Genomic DNA, 22,937 nt, shown 5'->3' on the forward strand with positions numbered 1-22,937 from the left:
ATCCCACAGTGTAACTTATCATTAACAGGCCGGGCCCCCAAATGTAGACCCTGATTGTCAGTGCATGACGTATGTTTACTTAAGTCAGAGAACCGTCTGACCTGCATTTATTCTGTTCACATTTTTTTTTCCTGTCTTGAAACCACAAAGTTTAGGATAAGTCATGAAGCTTCTTGTCTAAGGATGCCAGAGAAATAATCTGAATTACTCAGGCATAAGAAACGACTGATTCTTCGAAAACTGACCAAAAGGATTGCAGTATCTACGACGTTTAAAACACGCACAATTTTGTCTATGTGAGACATTCATGGTATACGTAGATTTTTTTTGTATTTTCCTGAATACTTATAGTTACCTGATAAACCTGGATCCAGTGCAGGTATGATAATAAAGTGATCGTGACGGACAGTTGTGTTCATGTGTCAGAAGAAGTGTAACTTTAATCAGTACGGCCTGCAGCCAGAGCCACAAAAGGATTTAACCTGACAAATTTATAACCTACCTCATTAGATTAGGTTACGCTGCGTCACCCTGGTGTTAGCATAGTGGTTTGTGTGATGTCGACACATGGCTGTTCTGGCACCCTATGCAAGACTCCGCTGAGTCCCCTCACACTCGAAGCCCCCCAGCAACAAAAAACTAATTTTGTCAATTCATTTGCATGAAAAAACATTTCAGTATTTCAGTAGACAGGATATCTGGCCGCTAACTAGTTGGCACGTGCCTGTTTCACAAGAAAAGTAGTGAAAAATTTAAACTAGCGTACATAACTGAATGGTTCACTACGTCTTTTGTGCCCCCCAATGAAATGGCGACTTTGCCGATCATCTATATCACCTATATCACCTATATCACCTATATTGCCAATAGGGTGGGCTGGATTTGCACATAAATGCAGTTTTTAGATAATTTTAATGCAGAACTTCCTTTTTATCTGCTGGATAATCAAAACCTGGACATTTGAGCCCATCCCCGTTCCTCTGGGACAGCTTGGCTTCAGATTTGGACAAATGCCGTCGCTGCATATTTTCACTCTTTTCCTGGGAAATTTGTTAACGGAGTGAAAACGGCATCATGTTCAGCCGGGACACATAGATTCTCAGCCTGACGGACACATAACCCACAATGCCTTAGGAATAGCCAAACTTGGGACCCGTCAAACATGGTGACTCTCAGTTGCACCAGAAGCCAATTTTAAACAGGTGCCTTCCGCGTTTGAAGAGCTCTGTAACTTCCTGTCTTCGATTGCCCCCAGATTTGGAGGCTGGGTTTTGTGAGGAGAAATCTCACGTACCATCCCCCAATCATCACGATCGTCAGGGTTAGGAATGCAGAGCTTGGGCAGGCAGCCGCTCGTCCTAGTAGATTTAATTCCGGAAAAAACTCCCACTTTTTGCATGCTGCGGTTTGAAGGGCTGGGCCCTCGATCCCTAAAGAAGCCCTACTCGTTACTAGAGATCGACTTGTCAAGCGAACTCCCAACAACAGAACCCTGATATCGAGGCAACAAATGAGATCCGGCTCGTCATGTAGAGGTACGATTCCTGGTGGTCTGGCACCCGAGGCAATGCTATTGACTTCACGGTTCCCCAGAAGACATGTGAAACAGCTAAGATTCAGCCACGGGAGAGTCCCTTGGTTGAACTGGTGATGCCTGGAAGAGAACGGCGAGCGGCTGCAGGGATGAGAACGCAGTCACGGTAATGAGGGGATGTCCGATGTGAGAATGATGTCAGGGCTGCAACACGGAGACAGGCAAACAGGATAGTTAATTTTACGATGATAATTCGGGCACCTAAGTCTGTGGTTCGTGTCATCATTAGCAAAGTTAAACTCTTATGCTTAGGTTCTGTTGTACGTGACCAATGGCTTCAGCCTGTGTTGAATCCTTTGGTGCCTAACGGAGGAGAGGCAGACTGTACCCTCTGCTCTGGCAAAATGAGTCACTCAGCACTTGTAAAACCAAACGAACTGCTGTCAAATTAGGCCAATTAACTCCTCCTTGTGCTAAGGGATGACGAAATATTGAGAAGACGAGCCTGTTCCATGTGTGGCTGAGCAAGGTCGAGACGGATGGGTTGTTGGGACGGAGAGAGGAATAATCAGCGTTCCACGAGAAGGGCCCCAAACTATCAGGGCAGGGTGGGTGTGGGGATGGGCTGGAGGGGAAAAAGCGGGTGTGACCCGGGATATTTTGGGCCACACTGCTTTTATCTGGGCCTGTTTTCGTCCTGCAGTGCAAGGCCACACAATGGCAGAGGGAGCGGCCTGTCAGCACCGCGACTGCATGTGTCGCTCACTGCTGCTCCTCCCTGGCGCCCCCCTCTCTCGTGATGCCCCCCCACAACCCCCACAATTATCACCCAAGACGCATTTCCATTACAAAAATACAGCTTCCATAAAAGACTTTCATTATTATCCGATAAGCACATGCTCTTAACGTCTCATAGTTTACGTAACCCGTGCCGAGCGTCATTTCAGGTCCCAAGAAAAACTCAGCGATCATTAGAACTTCCTTAAAACCTAAAGGACGTGTCTCTGAAAGGTTATGACATTAATCATATTCTGTACCGCACATGCATTCCATAGCCAAGTCCAGAAAGTAAAAATCCAGACCGAGATTTTGTTTCAACCAAGCAGTTGTGTGTCACTGTGACTCTTTGTGCTCGACTAGTCGGTTGAAACAAAATCGTGGTCTGGATTTTGACTTTCTGAACCTGAACTATCCACCTCTGATCAGTTCATAATCGGATGCTAAAGTAGGGGCCTCTGTAAGTTCCAGACCATAAAATAAACCAGACAGCCTTAACAGGGGGGATACCTGGGCGGGAAGCTGCCTGAATGGTTGAGGAGCGAGGAAGGTGACTCAGGAGAGTAACACTCCTGACATTTACTGCAGAGCAAAGACATAAAAACATTACATGCCACTCATGATGCTAATTTGTCACGAGAGATACTTTCGCTTAGGAGCAGTGCGTGGGGCTGTTGTTCTAGCAGCTCATGGCCTTTTCACCAAGTCACCGATGGCAGAGTTACCATCTCACCTTTGAGAATCCGGCACCCAGGCTCAGGATGTGTGACTCACACTCTAGGTTTTGTTTCCTGCTCAGAAGGAGATGTAAAGCCTCCCAAATGCATCCATCTCCACCTCGGTGACCCTAGCAACAAGCATTTTTTTGGCCATCAGCATTACGCTATTTCTCCTATGCTAATTTCATATTTTTACAGCTTATATGTTTTTAAAGTTATATTCAGCAGCGTCTAGCAAACATTTACTAAGCGATGGTGCTTTCCCGTATTCCTTGTGACACTTATTGTTATGTCTGTAAGACACTTTGGACAAAGTTATATAAACATAAGCACAGCACAAAAGGTGATATGTAGCGTTTTGATAATTTGGGTTCCTATTGGTTTATCTCGTATGCTAGGTGGCCTCATGTGTTTCCTGAGAAAGGTTCCACGCAGTATGCAATTGTGTACTGGATAAGCACTTGTGGAAGATCTCTTTGATTATCTTATATGTTTAACAGAATAATGCCTGCGGATGTCACCAAGTATCTTGAGCTTTTCAGCAATAACAGTAGCTGAAATTATGTTACACCCTGGTAAAGTGACCCGTTTATTTTCGCAGAAGCGCACCTCATGTTTTAAGTAAAAATGCGCACTTCATATTGGCTGACCCAAGACCTTCCAGCTCCTAATCTAAACCTCGCCTTTGCCTGCTGTCTCTACTGCGATTGCGATGAAACCCAAAAACAAAGAGCCTTATCTGGTCCGCGGTTCCACTCCAGCGTGCGGTCCGCGCGGATGGGACATCCCTGTGGAGCAGACGGCGGAGCGCCAGCCGTGGAGAGGAAGATCCCTCCCTTCCTTTTCTGCAGTCTGAACCGAGCGCAGGGCCACCATAGCAGTTCTGATTACGCAGAGCCTGGGAAACATGCCCTGGGAAAGCAGTGCGATCACTGCAGTCTGTGGTCAAGGTGCTGGCTGTGAAACAGACTCCACATTAATGCAGTGTGGCTCAGCAGTGTGAATACGGTGAATTTATCATGGCGAAGTTCAGGTTCAGGCCAGAATCACTACGTGTACTGTATACTGGATATTCATTGGGATTCTGAATACATTTTCTGTAAATGTCTCCAAATTATAGTCAAACGCTATTATTACCTGGGTTTTTGTTGCTGGTAGGTTTACTATAGTTGGAGTTGGAGGAGTACTGGCACATTCAGAAAGGAACCAAGCCAAGAGAATGAATAATAAGTAATTATTCATCGTGCAATTAATAGAGGGTGCAGCCCTCAAAAAAAAAAAAAAAACAGCCGTTTCGTGAGAGCCATGCCATGACAGCTCGTACCCGCCTACTTCCTCGGGCTGGGGCTGATGCGCCTTAATTGGCGTCGTCCCCCTGCCGAGAGAGTGAGAGCGATGGTGAGCGGCGGCCGGCTCCGCGGTGACACGCACACAGTGAGCGCCGCCGGCATGGACAGCCTCGTCGGGCCACTTGTTGCCCAGTATCTCTCGATGGGCTACCAGTCGAAGGAGAACAGCCAGTGCGGCAATGGAAACGGGACCGGGGGATTAAGCGGCAAGGAAAATAAGTGAGTAGATGTTGCTTTTTTGACTAGAATGAAACTAAAACGGCATTTCGAATTGCGATCTCGCAATACCTGCCTTCGCCCCTTTAAATCAATGTAGAAGAAAAACATGATCGTTTCATCAATGTATTTGGCTTTGCAATGAATTTCTTTTTCCACGTTTCTCAAATGTGATCTGTACAGCCCCTCATTGAAGTTGATCACTGCCTGGTTCCGACATTTTAAAGCACTTATAGCACTTCGTTCCCAGCAGGCAGCTCCTTACAGTAGCCCATATTAAAATAAACAGCAACCAAAAAATGTTCTTAGTTCCAGTGGCTCATGAAGTTATACTGACAGTTTCGCTTATATTTATTTTTTGCTTTAAATGCATTGTCTTTTGCGTACGCAAGTTCTTGTCTGTGGGCAAATGACTGTTATTAATATACACTGACATTTATATGTTACTTTGTAGTTAAAAGTAAATAGAAGCAAAAGAGACGCGTTCGATTTTTAATTTAATATGCCATGGAAATACTGATGCTGAACGTATGACATTTTACATTGCTTCCAGTAATTTAATCCTAACTTTATTATTGTCTCCGTAATGAAATACAGCATAGAGAATATTAACAAATGATTTATCGGTGCGATCCACCAAAATGCCCAGAAACAAAACCGCGGTTTATGTTTAGCAGTATAGGTAATGAGGTTTTCTGCCGTTAACGATTAATCTTGTGCCTCATTGGGTGTCCTCTAATTAGACTGCTTAAATCAGTTACATCAGTTAGGTGTATTATCTTAATTCTGATCGTCATCATCCGTCTCAAGTATTATGGATCTCTGCGTAATTTTCTGATGATGTAATTATTGTGTATATGGCATATTTATTGGTGGAATTATGCCACCTGTTATCTGTATTTGTATATTTGAGTTTGTGTGAAGTAAAACCTGCTTTGCTTATTGATCATTTTTGGTCTTTTGCTTTTACTTGTCTATATTATAAACCTCCTTACAGTTGAATTTATACTCCGGCTTAAACTTTCAAAGTAGTTTCTGCTGGTCTGAGAGGCGTCATCCCTACCATTCAGTCCCGCATCCCCAAGCCCTTTTCATCACCCCTTGCCTCTATCTCAGCACCCACGCGCCCCCTGCCCCCCCCCCCCCCCGCCCTACACATTGACCCTTGTGAGCCAGCTTACACTCCCCATCTCATTCTGTCTCTCTCTCCCTCTCCGGTCACCCCGCTTCAGCCGGCTCTCTCCAGCATGTGCCTCGGCGTCCAGGGGCTCACCCCGCCAGCGGCCTAAGTTCCACGACAGGCCGAACCTGGCCCAGATCACCCAGGTGAAGGTGATGATGTCCCTGGGACAGTTCACCAAGGGGGCCAGCTGGGAGGAGCTGCTCCAGGCCTGCATCCAGTCATTCGGTGAGTCCTCCACCACATGGCCCTCTCACTTTCGCCCAGTATTATACATTTCAGCAAACTTGTAGTTTCGCCTTATAGACTCTGGGAGGCAGCCAGTCAGTATTCTACATCTTGTTGCTGGTTTTGGTCGTCGCGTAACTTAGCGGTTAGCGACTTGGTAACTCTGCAGCAGCTCCTTGAGCAAGGTGCTTAACTTCAAGTCTACCTGTAAAATATGTGGCTCTATGAATCAATTTAAATGGCACCGTGCTTTGGATAAAAAATGTAATCATGCTTTGGATACAATCGTGCAGTCAAACAGCTCGATGTGTTCAAGGGTTCACACCTAGATCTCCAGTTTCCTCCTAGCGGGTTGGCTAAAATGCAGCTCGTCACTGGTCTTATGTGATCGGTATCTCTTGGGCGGTGTCGGTTAGTGCCCTGCGCCATTGATTCAGCGCCGTTTGAAGGGAGCGTCTGACGCCTCTTCCTGCTATAGCTGTGCTGGGAGCTTTGAGGCGATAAATGAAAAGCATGAGTGAGTGGAGTGCGGAATCCGGCATTCGGCCGAGCAGAATCACTGCAGAGAGGAGCCGCTGGCTCGCTCCCCCGCACGGCACCTGCCGGCTCTTTTAAGTGGTGAGAAGTCGAACCCCCTTATGTTCCAGGAAGCACCTGTTTCTCGTTCAGTCATTTGCCCTCCTGGCAGCTTGTTTTCGGAAGCTGAGATGTGTAGTGCTGGGGGCGTTCCCAGGAAGAAGGAGGAAAATGCAAAATGTTTCAGCGTCGATCCTGAAAAGAGCTGGCATATCTTAGAGACCTTGAAGTGATTGTGAGGGAGGGGTTGGGGGGGCGCAGCTTGCTGCAGAGATGGTCTGAATTTCAGTTCAAAAATGGCCATGGGGTTACATGCGTATGGTGAAAATGCTTGCACTTTGTCCGCTACTGTCCAGGCACCTCAGCTACTATTGGGTTCATATCAGAAGGTGCCAATTTCAACAACCTGGTGGCAGGACCTGCTGTGGGCTAAACCTGTCGAACTTGTAGTGTTTTGGTAAAAACCAAGCAGGTTTGACCAACTAAGTTCGAAGTAAGTTGGTTTCCATGGATACAGGCACTTCCTAAGCAAGATATATATCCATACATTTTGTTTTAGTTTGTCAAAGAGTGTTTTGTGGTTCTGACAGCAAACTGACAAGGCTTTGCAGTGTTCTGTAAGGAGATGGCTTCTTTCATAACAAGCTGTCAGGGCCTGATAAAAGATGGATGAGTCTTTTCGGGGAACATCACGCACTCGCAGATCTGTTGTCGGGGGCGCTCCTAAAGTTAGGGCGATTATGCCTTTGAAGGGGAGGACATTCAAACCGCTGTTGCCAGGAGACAAAAACGGAGAGAAATGACTGATAAACAGGAGACACAAAGGACTGGGACTGGTCGCAGCGAATCCACAAGAGCCTCTTGTAATTGCTCTTGTTTGTGAGGGAGAGGGACTGGAAGATAATGGCTTTTGGTTTTGTTTGAGATTCGTGTTCAGTCCCAATGCCGGGGCTCTTGGGAACTCTGGGACAAAAAGTTTTTTTTTTTTCTTCCTGTGCAAATTCTGCGAAGGTGCTTTTTAAAGCCGCCACTGTTATCTGGGATGCCCTCTGCCATAAGGGATCCGAACGTTAAACGAAAAAAAGTACCATTTCACCTCGGGCCTGGCCAAAGCTTGTGGGAGGGGGGGTTGTGGTCCTCCTGACATCAGAGACCGGCCTCCTGGGGGGGCCTGGGTTCAGGAACCTTTTAAATGTGACCCAGGGCACAGGGGGCTATTTGAAGGATCACCACGCCGCCCAGTCGATCTGCGGCATGGCTGAAAGGTCAGGACCCCAAACGGACCTTGGCAGAGGAGGACCGGCCTTTGAAGCTGGGCAGCCCTCTGGGGAAGGGGGGGGGGGGGGGAGGGTGCACACACACCGATCGATGCAGTTTGACATCACTGCCGTGCCCCGGGTGTGTGGTCTGAACTTTCTGTGCCATCCTGCGTGGCTGTACCATCACCATGGAAACCACCAGCTATTCAGAGACATCACATTTTGAATTGTGAAGATGGAGTACAGTTAAAGAAGAGTTAAAAGAAGACAGTTAAGCACCAAGATGGGGCCTTAAGGGTGAAAGTGCCTCATTTTTGTTAATGTAAGACAAAAGGGATTTAACTGCATAACCTTCTTCCCCAAGAAGAATGAGAATTGGTACAATGTGGTATCTGAGACCCAAAGCATACCCCCTACAGGAAGTAAGCCGCCACTCTTTGGTTATGAAGGGGCTGACTGTAATCCATTCACAGCACTGTTGTAATGTTTCCGGAAATGTTACAAGGGCAGGGTGGTGAAGGGCCGTTTGCGTATTCAGTGACTGAGTACGGATCACCGGGCAACTGTGCTATTTCCAGACTCATCTAAACAGGCAGGACAGTCTTATCAAGCGGTGGGGGGGCGTGGGATGCCGGTGGGCTGCGCGGGGGGGGGGGGGGCGTGGTGGGCCCATACGAAAAATGAATCCTGTCAAAACGCAGCAGCAATGCGCTTTCCAGTCATGAACGTCTTCTCTCTGTTTGTCTGTGTACCCAGCCCCCCCCCCCCCTCCCCCTGCCCATGTTATTTTGCTGTAAGCTTCCGTGGTTTCGGGTTTTGTAGAGAACAAGGTTACCTGCAGTTAGAGCAACACGAGCGGCATCAAGGCCGTAAGGAATAAGCTAAATTTAGTCCCCTGAAGGCTGTTGGACAGGAGCGCGTGGACGTGGTTCACGGTGAGATGAGCCGACGCGACTCCCTCAGACAAGCCGGTCGTGGACCGTAAGGCCACACGGATCCACGTCTGCGTGCTTAAAGGCGCTAGACACTCCCGGCCCCTCGGATACTGTCACACTGCGTGTCTCGTAGCCATTCGTGCCAACAGAGTAAACAGTGTGAGGCATCATACCTGCACTCGTGTCACATCCGGATTCGCAATCACCTTTCCCGTCACCAGCGAGGAATAGGTCTTAGGAGGCTCTGAGTTTGGGGCTTGGGGCTCTATGGTGCGTGGGCTGCTGCCTCCCATCCTGTGCCTGCTTGGTTGTTTGTGTGTACAGAGGCATCTACTTCTCCCTCACCCCACCCCTATAATTACTGTTTTGATACGCTCAACTGCAGATGGGCATGCGGGGGAAAAAAATTGGCTGTGTTCACTGTGAGCAACAGTCTGAGTGTCAGGGAGCTAGAATCGCACTACTATCGAGTCCCTCCAGTCGACTCTGTGTTGCGCTCCAGATGCTTGATGACCAGTAGTCGGACTTGAATGGGGAGCAGACAGCCGGTCACCCATTACGCAACGGTGCTCAGTTCCCTGGTCTCAGATGCTCGTCTCCCACGCACTGCCGAGTGCTACTGCTTCACGGGTGCAGTGCACCTTCACCCCCGAGCCAGCTGACTGGTGACGATGCCGACCAGTGACGTCCATCATCCCGTCTTAAAACCGCCAATGCTGACCTGCCTTCTTATAAAGGGCTATGGAGGGCAGTCTACATTTCTTTTAAATATACTCCTCAAATCACCTGCAAGGATCTGTAAACCGACTCTGCTGTCGTGGAAATAATGGACTGACCCCTCCCTTTGCTCTTAAAACAAAAATTGCTTCCTGGCACCAGTCCAGCACTGCAGGGTCTCTGAATGTGACCGAAAATGCTGTAAATATCACAAGCTTGTAGTTTCCAACAGGCTTGTTTTGAATAAATGATATTGTATAGATATTCACCTTTGCTCTTTCCGTTATGAATTTCATCCTGCTGTTACGTGTCTCCATTCAGATGCTGTACTGGCCACAAGTCTTTACTGGGGAATTCCACCCCAAAAAAAATCAAGTTGTTTTTATTTATCATCAGGTGTATGCATGGGCGTTCAGAGAAAGACGGAGCTGCTTTTACGATTTCTAATCCTCAGAGTCCTTGACGCTATGAAAAAAGTACAAATTAATTCTATATGATGAGTCACTGGGTGTTAAACGAAACTGCCGACTGGACCGTAATCAATTTGCCAGGAGGTGAAATAACTAATGTCTTATTAAGCTGAGAAAATAATAAGGAAAAAAATAAATCGATAAACTTTATAGGGGAACTGTATTTTTTAGGAATGCTGTATATCACCATCTGTCTGTGGTTCTGTAAATTGTTTCTAAATGTCTCTTAAAATATCAAAATAGTAAAAGTAAGCAGAGCAGCAATAAGCGTCCTCGCTGTCAGCGGCACATGAACGCTTATGGCTAAACCGCAGTACCTTGTCGCCGTGGCAATGTGGAAATTTGCCATTTACAGTAAAATGGCTGTTTCATGTCCCCCCCCCCCCCCCCCCCCCCCCCCATCGTCACTTTGATGTTGTTCCACTGAAGAATCGAAGTCACACGTTCCATTGTTCCTCTCCACCTCTCCTGTTTGCAGCTTGCTGGAGCTTTACCCATAGAAGTGAGGGGCTGTTACTCCTGGTTATCTTAGTCGTAGCATACAGTCAGCTGCAATTGAAGAGCAAATTTCCAAAACTCACTCAGTCCTTTATTGAGATGAGACTGCCAGTCAGGGGCATAGAAAACTGAGAGGACAGGGGCTTTATTTGTCCACCCAAAATATCCCCCAAATATCAAACTGTGTCCTACACCATTGCCACCATTGACCAAGACTGGGAATCAAAACTCACTTAAATAGCTTTCCTTGTCCATAAAAATGTTGTCTCGTATCCCGTGAACTAAGTTTGGGAATTTTTTTCTTCATTTGGAGAGTACTATTACAACTCTGATAGGTCAGCAGCTGGTTGGTAGGGAAAGGGAACAGCAGTGAGAGGCAGCGGGTCTGGGTACATGTGGCAGTGAGAGGCAGCGGGCCTGGGTACATGTGGCAGTGAGAGGCGGCGGGTCTGGGTACATGTGGCAGTGACAGGCAGCTGGTCTGGGTACATGTGGCAGTGAGAGGCAGTGGGTCTGGGTACATGTGGCAGTGAGAGGCAGCGGGCCTGGGTACATGTGGCAGTGAGAGGCAGCGGGCCTGGGTACATGTGGCAGTGAGAGGCAGTGGGTCTGGGTACATGTGGCAGTGAGAGGCAGCGGGCCTGGGTACATGTGGCAGTGAGAGGCGGCGGGTCTGGGTACATGTGGCAGTGACAGGCAGCTGGTCTGGGTACATGCTCTCTGCCTTCCTTCTCACATGTCCGGATTATGGCCTGGTTCAGTCCCATGTATGGGTGACATTGTGGATGTGACCGACGAAACGTAATAACATGGCCACAGACTTCGATCAGCACCCTACTCAGGCTGGCGTGGAGAACTGACTCATTGCTTTGACCCTGACCTCAGTTTACACCTTGCATTTAACAAGCAGACAAACTCTTTCTTTTTCTTATAATGTCAGCAAGGCTTAGAGGGAGGGTTGGGCAGCTTACTTGGGAGTCTTTGGTTCCTCTCCTTCATCGTCATCTGACTTTCTTTCTTTCATTTTTTTATCCTTCCTGTTCTCTGTTTTTGTGTTATTCTGTCTTAATAATGTTGTAATGAATCAGAACACACCCATGTAATGTGCCTTAGGCTGACAATGTTCCGAAAGGCACAATATAAAAAAATTGATTGAATTGAAATTAAATCTGACAGGGATAGGCAGTGACTCAGGATACATTTGGCAGGTTTCCCATCCATGCAAAGATCATTAGAACTATACTGTAGAACCAGTAAGGTGTCAGTGCTTAACCCTGGTTAAGGTCACACTGGTTTCTCTGGGCTTGGACCTGTCACCCTTCGGTCACGATTCTGCTTCTTAAAAGCAAATGTTTTGGTTACATGTGACGTCCTGGCTAGAGGCATAAAGAACTCGTACAGCTTGCTGGCGTATACAGGTCATGCTGAAAAGGGATGTGTTTCCATGGCGATCAAGGGCATCCGATGAGTGCTCTTAGTGAGGCCGCCAGCTTCCCAACAGGCCCTGCGGGGGGGGGGGTGGGCTGATATCCAACAGGCTGTGGACGAGGTGCGTAAAACATGCCCACGGAAAGCGAGGAAAGGCTGACTGGAAAGGAAAGCTGGCAATGAACGAGGTTTGCTGCATGTTGGGTTTGTACAGGATAGTGCAACCAGGTCTATGCCATAATATCAGGTGTCTGCCCCCCCCCCCCCAGATGCAGAGGGAAGCCTGTGCCGAAGCAGTCACCTGCTACACATCACCCTCACCATGCACCGGCTCCTCATGTCCTCCAGCGAGCTCCTGGAGAAGCTCATCCTGCTATATCCTTCCCATGCCCTTGATGAGCTGCTCTGGCCAGCTAATGCTAGCTGCTAGCCCCCGGGGTGCTTGGCTGGGCATCTGCTCACGCTGTCCACTCGGCATGGACCAACTATTGCTGAGCAGTAGGCCAACAGAACACTTTCCCTTGGTTTGATAATATATGATTAGCTATGATATGACGATCAGTTTATTCATCATAGAAATTGAGAGTGTTGCTATAATGAAAAGTAAAAAGTTTAGCTATTAATCTGTCAGTTTCAGTTTTTATAAGACTGTAAACTTGTGAGTGAGATCGTCTGATTCTCTTAATGATGCAAGCAGCAGGATTGATGCATTCTCCAGAATATGCGGTAACCAGGGGTGATGCTTTGAGAGGCTGCCGCCTTGGGAACAGGGATGCTGTTTCACGTGGAGTCACTCGTCTGGCCCCCCACGCCGGCCGTCCTAAGCCAGATACGTCTCCCCCGATTGGGAAGCTGAGGGCTCGCGAACAAGAGATCCCTTTCCAGTACTAGTGTACATTCTTAACACCCCCCCTCCACCCCCAAAGGGTACATAAAACACTGCGGCGTTCTGGGCTGAGTGGGTCACACCCTCTCCCATGATGCTCTGAGATCTGGTAGCTTCTGCCATCTGTGTCTGGCTCACCAACCCCCCCCGTCAACCCTGTCCACAAAGCTGCTCAATATCCCCGCTGTTTTATTTTCTGTTTGTTTGCAAACCCACATGCTCAGAGAAGTCACCTGTGGTCACCGTTTCTTTTTCTGTCAGCGGAAATCCCCGATGTACCAGGCGGAGCTCGGCTGCGTAGCGTACCTGTCAGGTGCATCCCCTTCAAAAGGTCCCGTTCCCCTCACATTGCCCCCACGACGGCGCTCACTCTGGCCGGGCACGCCCACACATCCAACAGTCTCCGCTCCCGCCCCCAGATGTACCCCAAAAGCTGCTTACCGCTCGGTGAAGTCCCCCCTCGCCTCCCTCTTTATACATGCATTGCTCCTTAACTGCTCCTCTCACTTTCAAGAATGCCCTGGAAAATAAGAGCCCTACAGACTGCCAGAAAATCTGCTACTTCATCAGGTGAGAGAGCCCAGCCCGGCCAGGGACACATGTCACCCTGCCAGTGCTGTTTGCCTGTTTGGTTTGGACTGTACGCTCTGCTCGGTCAATCTGGCCACCTGCTTGCATATGACCAGAATCCTTTCCGGGTGTTTACCTGCGTGTTTGTTTTCGCTCAGGTACTGGATAAGGGAGTTTTGGACAATGTTCAGGTTACACAACAGCCTCGCGGACTCCTTAGAGCACTTCCAGGCACTGATGAGGGAACGCGGGCAGGAGAGACTGTGCCCCCTACTGGAGACAAAGTGGATGTGAGTATAACAGTCTGTGATGATGCCGTCGAGCTTACTTTGAGGCATCTGACAAACAGCAGCCGTCCGTTGCCGTCGCCTGTTCGGGTTGACTCACGCAGCCCACTTGGCGTGAGTCATCGTGTGTAGTTGCAAGGGATGATGGGAAGGAAAGGAGTCTGCACTGTCACTGTGTGGTTAGGGTTAGGAGCTGCATCTCACGGCCCGCCACACGGAGACGACCTTGAGGTGTTCCTTCACTCTGTCTGCGCTTGCAGCATTCCGGACCCTTTCCATTCCGCCGGTGGGGGGGTTGCGGGCTGTTGTGAGGCTGTTTTACACTCCCTGCTTCAATGCCTCCGCTTCTAATGAGTCACTGTGGAACAGAGACCGGTCTCCTCCATGGAAGGAAAGTCGTGGAAACAGCCCTAGTAACACGTCAAGGTTATCGTGCTGTAGCTGTACAAAAGAAAAAAAAGAAGTCGCGTGTCACCTGGAATGATTTTTTTTATATCTGTCAGAGAGTCAGTGTCATTGGCAAGAGTTTGTATGTAGGTCTGTGGTCAAGGTTGGGGTTTGTTTTTAAATACCAACAATATGCATAGAAATAGAAAATTTTTGAGGTATGGGGAACTTGGTCATTTAATTTCCCTGACATCCTGTGAATTAGAATAGAATAGAATAGAATAGAATAGAATAGAATAGAATAAGTACTTCATTCATACCGTGGGGATTTTTTCTGGCTTTTGCGAATCTAGTGCCTGATGCCTTCCTAGTTAACCAATGTTAACCTCCCAGAATCCTTTGCATTTACAGAGCTGAGAGAGACTGGTCCTGGAAGGCCAGCCAAAAGATCAAGGCCAACAGCAGCAAGAAGAGGAAGGTATCGCTGCTCTTCGACCATCTGGAACCTGAGGAGCTGGCCGAACACCTGACCTACCTGGAGTTCAAATCCTTCTGCAGGATTTCAGTATGTTCAGCTGCTTTACATGACAGCCTATAAAGCGACTATATAACTAAAAACTCCAAGCAAAGACATTTAAGACTGAGGTCTTGTATGTGACCCTGGCTTACTCATTTACTCATTAAGGGCTACAGACTTTACACCACAGCAGGTCACAAGTGAAATTCTTCACCTCTTCTCTCACTTTTATTTTCATGGGGATTCTCTCAGCCCTTTTTTGTGTACACTGAGAACTGGTACACTGGTCCAGTTCAGCTGGCTTCATTAAGATATGTGAGAAGAAGTATTCAGACTCACCTTTCCCTAAAGATCCCCTGTCAGCATAGTGATGTCATTATATAGAAGAGATGCATCCTTGCACACCTACACGTGCACATGCAAAAATGCAAAGCGTGAAAGAAGGCTATGGAATGTGTGGGCGATGATTATAGCGCGCTGTTGTTTGCCTACTCAGCCACTTTGGGCGGGGCACGATTAGCTCCACCCACCACGGGTATGGAAACCCAGCTTATCCTGTCACTGGTGAGATGCTGAGTCCCTGCCCCCTCCCCCTGTCTCAGTTCGCAGACTACCAGAACTACATCCGCAGCGGCTGCATGAAGGACAACCCCATGATGGAGCGATCAATCGCTCTGTGCAACGGCATCTCCCAGTGGGTCCAGCTCATGGTTCTGAGCCGGCCCACAGCCCAGCTCCGGGCCGAAGTCTTCAGCAAGTTCATCCACGTGGCTCAGGTGCGGCCGGAATCCGTTGCTGGAGGCTAACGTTGGTGTCGCCGCTGAGTGAGCGGGTACAAAGGGACAGGCCCGTAATCACTGCATGGAAAAACAGTCCAAACAAGCTCCAAATGATTCTCAAGTGCTTCTCCAAAGGCCTTCAACTCTACACAAACGGGCTTTCAATATTAATCAGGTCACAGCGGGTGGTAATGGGCTCTTCCGGCAAGGCCCAGTCTGTGTCTGTGTCCATGACACTGAGCGTCGGGGGGGTGGGGGACAGCTCTGTTAGCCCATCGGGTCGGAAGCTTCCGGAAAGCCATGTAGAAAGCACTAGAAACACGGCCACACGGGTTTGCATTGCAGAGATGCTGACATACTTTCGGACCGTCTTTCCCAACAGAAGCTCCTTATGATGCACAACTTCAACACACTAATGGCCGTGGTGGGAGGTGTGTGTCACAGCTCTATCTCGCGGCTAAAGGAGACCAGCTCCCATGTGTCCGGCGAGGTCACCAAGGTAACAGCTGCTTACTCTCCCCGTAAGCCACCCTGCTAACTACGGGAGCCACAATCTGCTTATAATCGCCTCTGAAGTCAGGGGTATGATAGACTACTGGCCATTTTTCAGTGGTGTAACAGGTACTGAGCTGCTTTGACAGCGTTATTCTGAAATTTACTCCCGTGACATACTCATTAAGCCATATTTATTATTATTTTTTAGATATTGTCACAAAGGCATTAGTTCCTAGAGAAGAGAAACGCATTACACAGAATACTGAGAAACCATTAGCAGTGAATTCTGGGAAAGCAGCATTTTGTAACCCACTCCCTAACCCTGCTACGGTACTCAATCCGCCTGTGACTTGCTTTCCCTGCAGGTGCTGAACGAAATGACAGAGCTACTGTCCTCCTATCGTAACTATGACAATTACCGACAGGCCTACGCCAAATGCACAGGGTGTAAAATACCCATTCTTGGAGTCCACCTCAAAGACCTCATCTCTGTCAACGAAGCCATGTCTGACTATGTGGAGGACAGCAAGGTTAACGTACAGAAGCTGCAGGCCCTCTACAACCACATCAATGAGCTGATCCAACTGCAGCAGAACCCCCCACGCTTGGATGCTAACAAAGACCTGGTTCATCTACTGACGGTCAGCTTACGTGACTGTTATACGGTCCTTTTATGGTCAGGTTATATCTCTGTTATAGACCTTGTCCACTTATCAGGTCTCCTTGTGCTGTCCGCTTGTATATTTCTATGCAAAATGGATACCAGCCAATCTCAGCTGTTTACCACATTGCTAGTCACCTGACTGCTGTTGGCGTTGATCCCATTCCAGTTGTCTCTGGACCTGTATTACACCGAGGATGATATCTACGAGCTGTCCTACGCACGGGAGCCCAAAAACTGTAAGGCGCCGGTGAGTGACCCAGGCAAGCCTTAGGGCAGCAGGTGGGCAGAAGGGCAGACTCATGAAGGTTGTTGGTTTGAGTCCCAGGAGGGATCCAACTACACTGACGCTCCAGTATGGCGACGTTGCACTGATCCTGGGTTAATTTGTTGCCCATCAGCCAGCCACCCCGTCTCGACCTCCCGTCGTGGTGGACTGGGCCTCGGGCGTAGCCCCCAAACCGGACCCCAGGACCATCAGCAAGCACGTGCAGAGGATGGTGGATGTGAGTCTGTATATCTGCTGTGTCTTTCCCTCAAACGGACCCCGTGGCCCGTCTCTGTAAGATTAACGATCGCGACAGCGTCACACGGGAACATAACGAGCGCCATGATACTGAGGTTGATCAAGAGCACATTTCGGAAACACTGATTACCTTCAGTCAGCATGGCTCACTTCTTATCGGAGAATAAGACTTTTCTCCTTCTGGCTTCCATCAGAGAAGCACCGGCAGTCACACCATTAGGTGGCACAATTCATCGTACCTCATACAATTCATTGTACCTCATACAATTCATCGTACCTCATACAATTCATCGTACCTCATACAATTCATCGTACCTCACCGCTCAGTCATGGCATACTGACAAAGCATATTCTCATCCCAGTGAATAATTCCGTTTTTGCCGTTCGCTTTTCCCGGCAGTCGGTGTTTAAAAACTACGACCACGACGAGAACGGCTACATCTCCCAGGAAGAATTTGAGAAGATAGCGGCCAGTTTTCCCTTCTCCTTCTGCGTCATGGACAAAGAGAAGTGAGTGCTGTGAGGCTCACGGGCACCATGCCACCACGACCGACGCGAGCTGAGTAGTCGGAAAGCGACCCAGGTGTCGAGTCAGGATGCCGCCCCTCCCGTCGTCTCGTATTTCAGATCACATGGGTGTGGGGTACCTGTAGTCGGTTGGTCATGTGACCTGTTCCCAGCTCGTGACAGTCATGGTGTGTTTATTAGTGACCCCCCACCCACGCCTATCCTGGTTTCTCCTGCCTGCAGGGAGGGTCTCATCAGCAGGGACGAAATCACAGCCTACTTCATGCGAGCCAGCGTCATCTGCTCCAAACTGGGTGTTGGCTTCGTCCACAACTTCCAGGAGACCACCTACATGAAGCCCACCTTCTGCGACAACTGCTCAGGATTCGTGAGTCACCCGCGACTAAGTGTGGCACTGGCCACCCCTCCCCTCCCCCACGCCATGCCATTCCCAGCATCCCTTGCAAGCCCTATCACTGATCTGCCGCTACTCTCTTCATTCTCCAGCTGTGGGGCGTCATCAAGCAAGGCTACAGGTGTAAAGGTGACTCCTTTCATTATTCCCTAATTCATATGAAAGCGGCTGAGGTCCTTCGGAAGCAGAATAGAGCTCCGTGCAGGTGGAGCAGCCCCTCTTGGGAAAAAGCTGCACGCTCTCAGTCAAAGCATGACTGTAGTCACAGGAAGCGTGCATTTCCTGACACCGCCACCAAACATAGTTTCGGCGAGCGTGCTCTGAACGTGGCCTGTAATTACGCGAGATATAGAAAGGTCTTTCCAGACCGTTTTCAGTGTCGCCCCAGGGAGGGGGACGCACAGCAGCGGCAGATGAAGTGTAATGGGGGGAGTGTCTGGAAAGAAGCGAAACAACGCAGAGATGCTTGCTCTTTCATCTTCTCCCCCTATGAACGACGCGACTCAGATTCTGCTCCGTGTGTTGCTGTGTCTCTAGGCCACCGCCTCCTTGAGGTTTGAAATGGCCGGTGCCACGGACCAGCATGCCTTGCAGGTTTCCGCAGTGTAATATTCATCTGTGGACGATGGGAGTAACTTATAAGAGGCAAGCTTAGGTGCAATGAATAAATATATGTACCCCCTTCGTCATCATGCTTAGGGAATCAGGGAGGTGTTTGTGTGATTGGGTGTCAGATGTAGTGCATGTACCGGATTGGTTGACTGATTCTCATTCTGCTATAACGCACCCTCCCCTCTGTCTCTGGAACAGACTGCGGCATGAACTGTCACAGACTGTGCAAGGACCAGGTGGCGTTCGAGTGCAAGAAGAACGCCAAGGGGAGCAGTTCCTCAGCTAGCTCCACCCCAACCACCATGGGCCCCCTGGGATCTAAGGGCAGTGAGCAGGGTGAGGCCACGTGGCCCCATGCTGCCACCTGCTGACCGTACTTCCACACCACGCACAAGCACACACACGCATCCAGACGTGGGCTATGCTATCGTGAGCGTAATCACAGCAGGCCGAGGTTGAAAAACAGCCAGTGATACCACTGGAACGTAAAATTATACATGATGGGGAGACACAGACATCACAGCACAGATGGCAATCTGTCTCAACACGTATACTGTTCAGTAACCAACAACCAATCAGAAGCAACGGTGCATTCACACGTTAAAAGCACAATTAATACTGCATGTAACAAAAACACATCACATTAGTGATTAGGCCCGTTTGAGGTTATACAACACCAGCACATTTTTATCAAACTTCCTGCCTTTGTGATGACTTATTGCTTTAGCGATTCAACAACTCCCCCTGCTGGCAGATGAAGTTACAACGCTACTATTTTTTTCTCAGCTTAAACACAATTACATAGTTTAACCAGCAGATGGAGCCTTTTCTCAGCTGTGTTAGAGCGCACAATTCTATTTTCCATTCATATGCCCAACTAGGCCACTGTGTGGTTACGCCATTCATCATCACCAACGTCATATAATAAATGTATTTACTTAATGGCTGTGGCATATGTATCTCGTGTGTTTTGATCTGCAGATCATTTGGTCGTGAATAAATTATGAATGAAACCAATTCTTTCCCCCTTTGTTTAATAAGTGGTCTTGGCCACAAGACCAGAAAAAAGTCTTCGTTGTTATTTTTCATTAGTATTGATCAGATCTTAGATGTTGGTAATTATTCAACAATCGATCTGAGTTCAGGATGTGTGAGTTTCTTGATGTCTAAGTTAACATTTAGTTCCTCCTGTCTAAAAAGGAATAAATTAGCAGCAAAATAAAGGAATATAGAGACATCAGGAATTTTTTTTTGCATCCAAATGTCGATTATCTTTGGCATTCATGTAATTATCTTCAGTAACCTTGGGTAACCTGTAATCTGGTACTGAGTATTTGTGGTGCCTCTGTAAACTGTTTGGTGCAGGTCTGATTTACTGGAATGGATCGGATAGAGGGGGCTGTTGGGTAATTCCCCTGTGTGGGTGGGACTGAAAGGTCAAAGGTTACGTCTGATGTCGAAGAACGGGCTGTTACAGTAACACTGCGCGATTTCTGGAATCAGACAAACATCACAAATCAAACGAAGACAAATAACTTATTATTGTTTTTAAATATCGCACATACTGGAAATGGCAAAAAAAAGAGAAAGATTTGTTTCTCCCTTCCCTCCTGCACCGTGGTTTTTCTGTGCTGATTCTCACCAAAGCAGCACGACGTGTGGATGATGTGTGAGATTAGAGAGCGATGTCGTTCAGTGGTGTGTCTCATCTTCTTTTCCCACACCATGTCATTTTGCTGCAGGTTCTGAGGAGAGTGCACAGTTCACGTACCCCGCCGAGGAGCCTGCTGACACCGGCGATCACGCTAAGGACTGCTGCTCCGGCCCATCCGCTCCCCCCCAGCCGCTGCCCTTCCCCGGTGTACACAAAGGCACCCAGACTGAGGGGCCCCTGGTGACACTGGCCCCGTCCAGCGACCCCATACGGCCTGAGGTCTCTCTCCTATCCCCTGGACCCCCCACCCTCACTCCCTGTCCCAGCCCGGTGCCAGTGCGTAAGCGTGCCTACGCGAAGTGGGAGAACCGGGCCTCCACAGTGCAGAAGAGCCAGGACCCCGAGGAGCAGAGCAAGCAGACCCAAGAACAGCTGGAGAAGGCAAGGAGGCCGTCTCTCCCCTCGTCCTCGCCGCCTCTGCTTCCATCCCTGAACCTGCACCTTTATGCTCAGTTTGACGGCGCAGTGGCGGAGAAAACAAAGATGGCGGCGAACTGGAGAAAGGAGACGGGACAGGGTGGTGGCTGGCAGTGACGCAGTGAGCGCGTCCTCCCGCCCACCAGCGTGCACCCCCAGGCAGTCACACATGTGACCTCTAACGCACCTGCGGTTGTCACCAGCTGTTCTGAATCATTGATTTCTCCTGCTAGTTCTCAGGAAATTGTTAATAATAAGAATCAGTGTCTTTTTCGAGGTGATCACAGTTATGTTAGCGATTTCTCCACCTGCCGCAAGCCATGTATAGATCATTTAATCTATTCACTGAAACAGAGTAACACGGTAAACTTTGCTGTTACTGCCTGTTTACTGCATACACATGCATCTGGTTGACTTGGTGTCTGCCATGTTTGGTATATTTAACAAACCACACCCTCTTCTGTTCTGCTAGCTTTAGTCTCGGGGAGTTTCATCATCCAATGACGTGGGACATTCAATTAAATAGGGTGTTTACAATAACATGGAATGCATTACCTGGTGACAATGATGGACATTTGAATGCGTCAGTATTGTCTCAGTATTACATTGTAGGTCTTTCTGTTTGGTTGTCATTGACCGCGATATCACTTATGGTTGTTAAATGGTCTAAAAAAAAGATGACAAATTCCTCACCCACGGACTGTTTTGCGGCCGCTTAAACTATTGTCATTCCTTAAAGGATGGCAGGGTGTTGTGCCTTGAACATGTGCTATGGAAAATGGCTGCCCACTTGTTCAGAGACTCAGAGGTTGAAACCCCCACACCCAGGTATGCTAAACGCTAGTGATTAGGACAGCCTGACACCGTGCCTTAAATTATTTAGCTGTTTTTGTCAAAGGCACTCAGCAGGACATGTTACTGAAAGTGACGTACACAGCTTTTTACAGTAAGCTAGATTATCGGCCTGGATATTTTAAGGACAAGCCCCAAGGATGCGGCAAGAGACACCTCTAGCTCCCTGCTCATGTCTGTCCCCGTCTCTCTCCAGGAGAACCAAATGCTACAGAAAAGCAATGAGGAGCTAAGGCGCAAGCTGAAGGAGGCGCAGCGCGAGGTGGAGATCCTGAAGACCCTGCTGAAGAGGCAGGCGCTGCACACCGTCGAGGAGGACTCGTCCTCCTAAGCAAGAGTGCCTCCTGGTGGAGCGTCCCCTGCGCCCAGCCGTGCCACTGTGGAGCTCCTCTTGAGGAGGAGTGGGGTGGGAGCTCAGCCCATGCAGGAGCAATCGGGGCTGGATAGAGACAACTTTTCAGAAGACTCTTGATCTCCTAAACTCCTCCCACTCTGGGACAGCCAATTACACAAGGGGGCAGAGCTCATTCTGCTCAAGGGTGCAGCCACTCACAGCAAGAGGCTCATGTGTCACCATCGTTAGCCACACCCACTGCCTCATTGGTCCCCTATTTGAAGCACTTCCTCTGCCCCTTTGTGAATGAGTCACCTGTACAATGTGGCCACGGCTGTACAGTTCCAGGCTGCAGAACCACTGCCAGCAGCTTCAGTGTTGTGTCTCTGTTGTCTCGTCTCTCCTGGTCCCTGCAAATCCGTTTGCAGGACCGCGGCTGCCCATTGGCTGTGTACATATACCAGTGCATGCATAGGACTGCTTACTTTCGATATTTATTTGGAAAACACTACGAGAGAGCCTAGCTCATAGCAGTGAACAGCACAATACGAAGCATCCTCGACATTAGTGTACTACATTTCATAACTCACAGAACTTCCTAACTGCATTCTGTTTTTGTCTACTATTTATGGTATATCGTTTGCATATACATATGGGTGCACAACAATGATATTGGGTTACGAAGATGGCAGTTGTGCGATGCAGTTGGAATGCAGCATGTAAATATTTCTCTTGTACATACCCGTTGTGTTATCGCATTAGATTTCCTGTTTCTCGATCTCGGTCTATTTTAATCTGTGTTGTTTATCACTGAGCATTGCTACTGTTATCTACCAAGTAATAAAGAAGCACTATTGTAAAAGTAACCCAAGGCTTTTTTTGTGGCTTTCTGTTTTAAACTGATAACAAAAACGAGAACAGGCATGAGAATCAGAAAGCGTATTTGATGATGCTTCGCCGATTAGGCATTAAAGAGTGAGGCGAACGGGTGCGAGTTCATCTTATCCATGGCCTGTAAAGAGTGGGGGATGCAGGTGGGCAATGCTTAAGGGGCAGGAGCGGACATTTCAGGTCCAGAAAGTAACAATCCAG

The 22,937-nt window shown here is 48.6% G+C and overlaps 1 protein-coding gene across 3 annotated transcripts; it reads left to right on the forward strand.

Moving 5' to 3' along the window:
- The first annotated feature begins 1,420 nt into the window (after positions 1-1,420).
- Positions 1,421-22,711, forward strand: LOC125707085 (RAS guanyl-releasing protein 1-like). Of its 3 annotated transcripts, none has more exons than XM_048973977.1 (17): positions 1,421-1,535; positions 5,828-6,003; positions 12,156-12,261; positions 13,280-13,342; positions 13,501-13,632; positions 14,428-14,581; positions 15,136-15,309; positions 15,695-15,811; positions 16,173-16,448; positions 16,638-16,718; positions 16,870-16,974; positions 17,395-17,504; positions 17,745-17,889; positions 18,009-18,045; positions 18,727-18,864; positions 20,271-20,623; positions 21,708-22,711. In XM_048973977.1, the coding sequence occupies exons 2-17, from the start codon at positions 5,931-5,933 to the stop codon at positions 21,840-21,842; spliced, it is 2,199 nt and encodes a 732-aa protein (XP_048829934.1). In that variant the 5' UTR covers positions 1,421-1,535; positions 5,828-5,930; the 3' UTR covers positions 21,843-22,711. The 3 variants fall into 3 exon arrangements, with proteins under 3 accessions (XP_048829934.1, XP_048829933.1, XP_048829932.1); XM_048973976.1 differs by lacking the exon at positions 1,421-1,535 and adding an exon at positions 1,574-1,700; XM_048973975.1 differs by lacking the exon at positions 1,421-1,535 and adding an exon at positions 4,392-4,598.
- The last annotated feature ends 226 nt before the right edge of the window (positions 22,712-22,937 follow it).

This window comes from Brienomyrus brachyistius, chromosome 14 (assembly GCF_023856365.1).
Source record: "Brienomyrus brachyistius isolate T26 chromosome 14, BBRACH_0.4, whole genome shotgun sequence".
Lineage (NCBI taxonomy): Eukaryota > Metazoa > Chordata > Actinopteri > Osteoglossiformes > Mormyridae > Brienomyrus > Brienomyrus brachyistius.

Excerpts from the sequence above, each read along its gene's own strand:
- LOC125707085 (XM_048973975.1), top strand. The coding sequence starts at position 4,426 with ATGGTGAGCGGCGGCCGGCTCCGCGGTGACACGCACACAGTGAGCGCC. Across the intron at positions 12,262-13,279 it reads CTGGAGAAGCTCATCCTGCT|TTTCAAGAATGCCCTGGAAA; the intron begins ATATCCTTCCCA and ends TGCTCCTCTCAC. Across the intron at positions 20,624-21,707 it reads CCCAAGAACAGCTGGAGAAG|GAGAACCAAATGCTACAGAA; the intron begins GCAAGGAGGCCG and ends GTCTCTCTCCAG.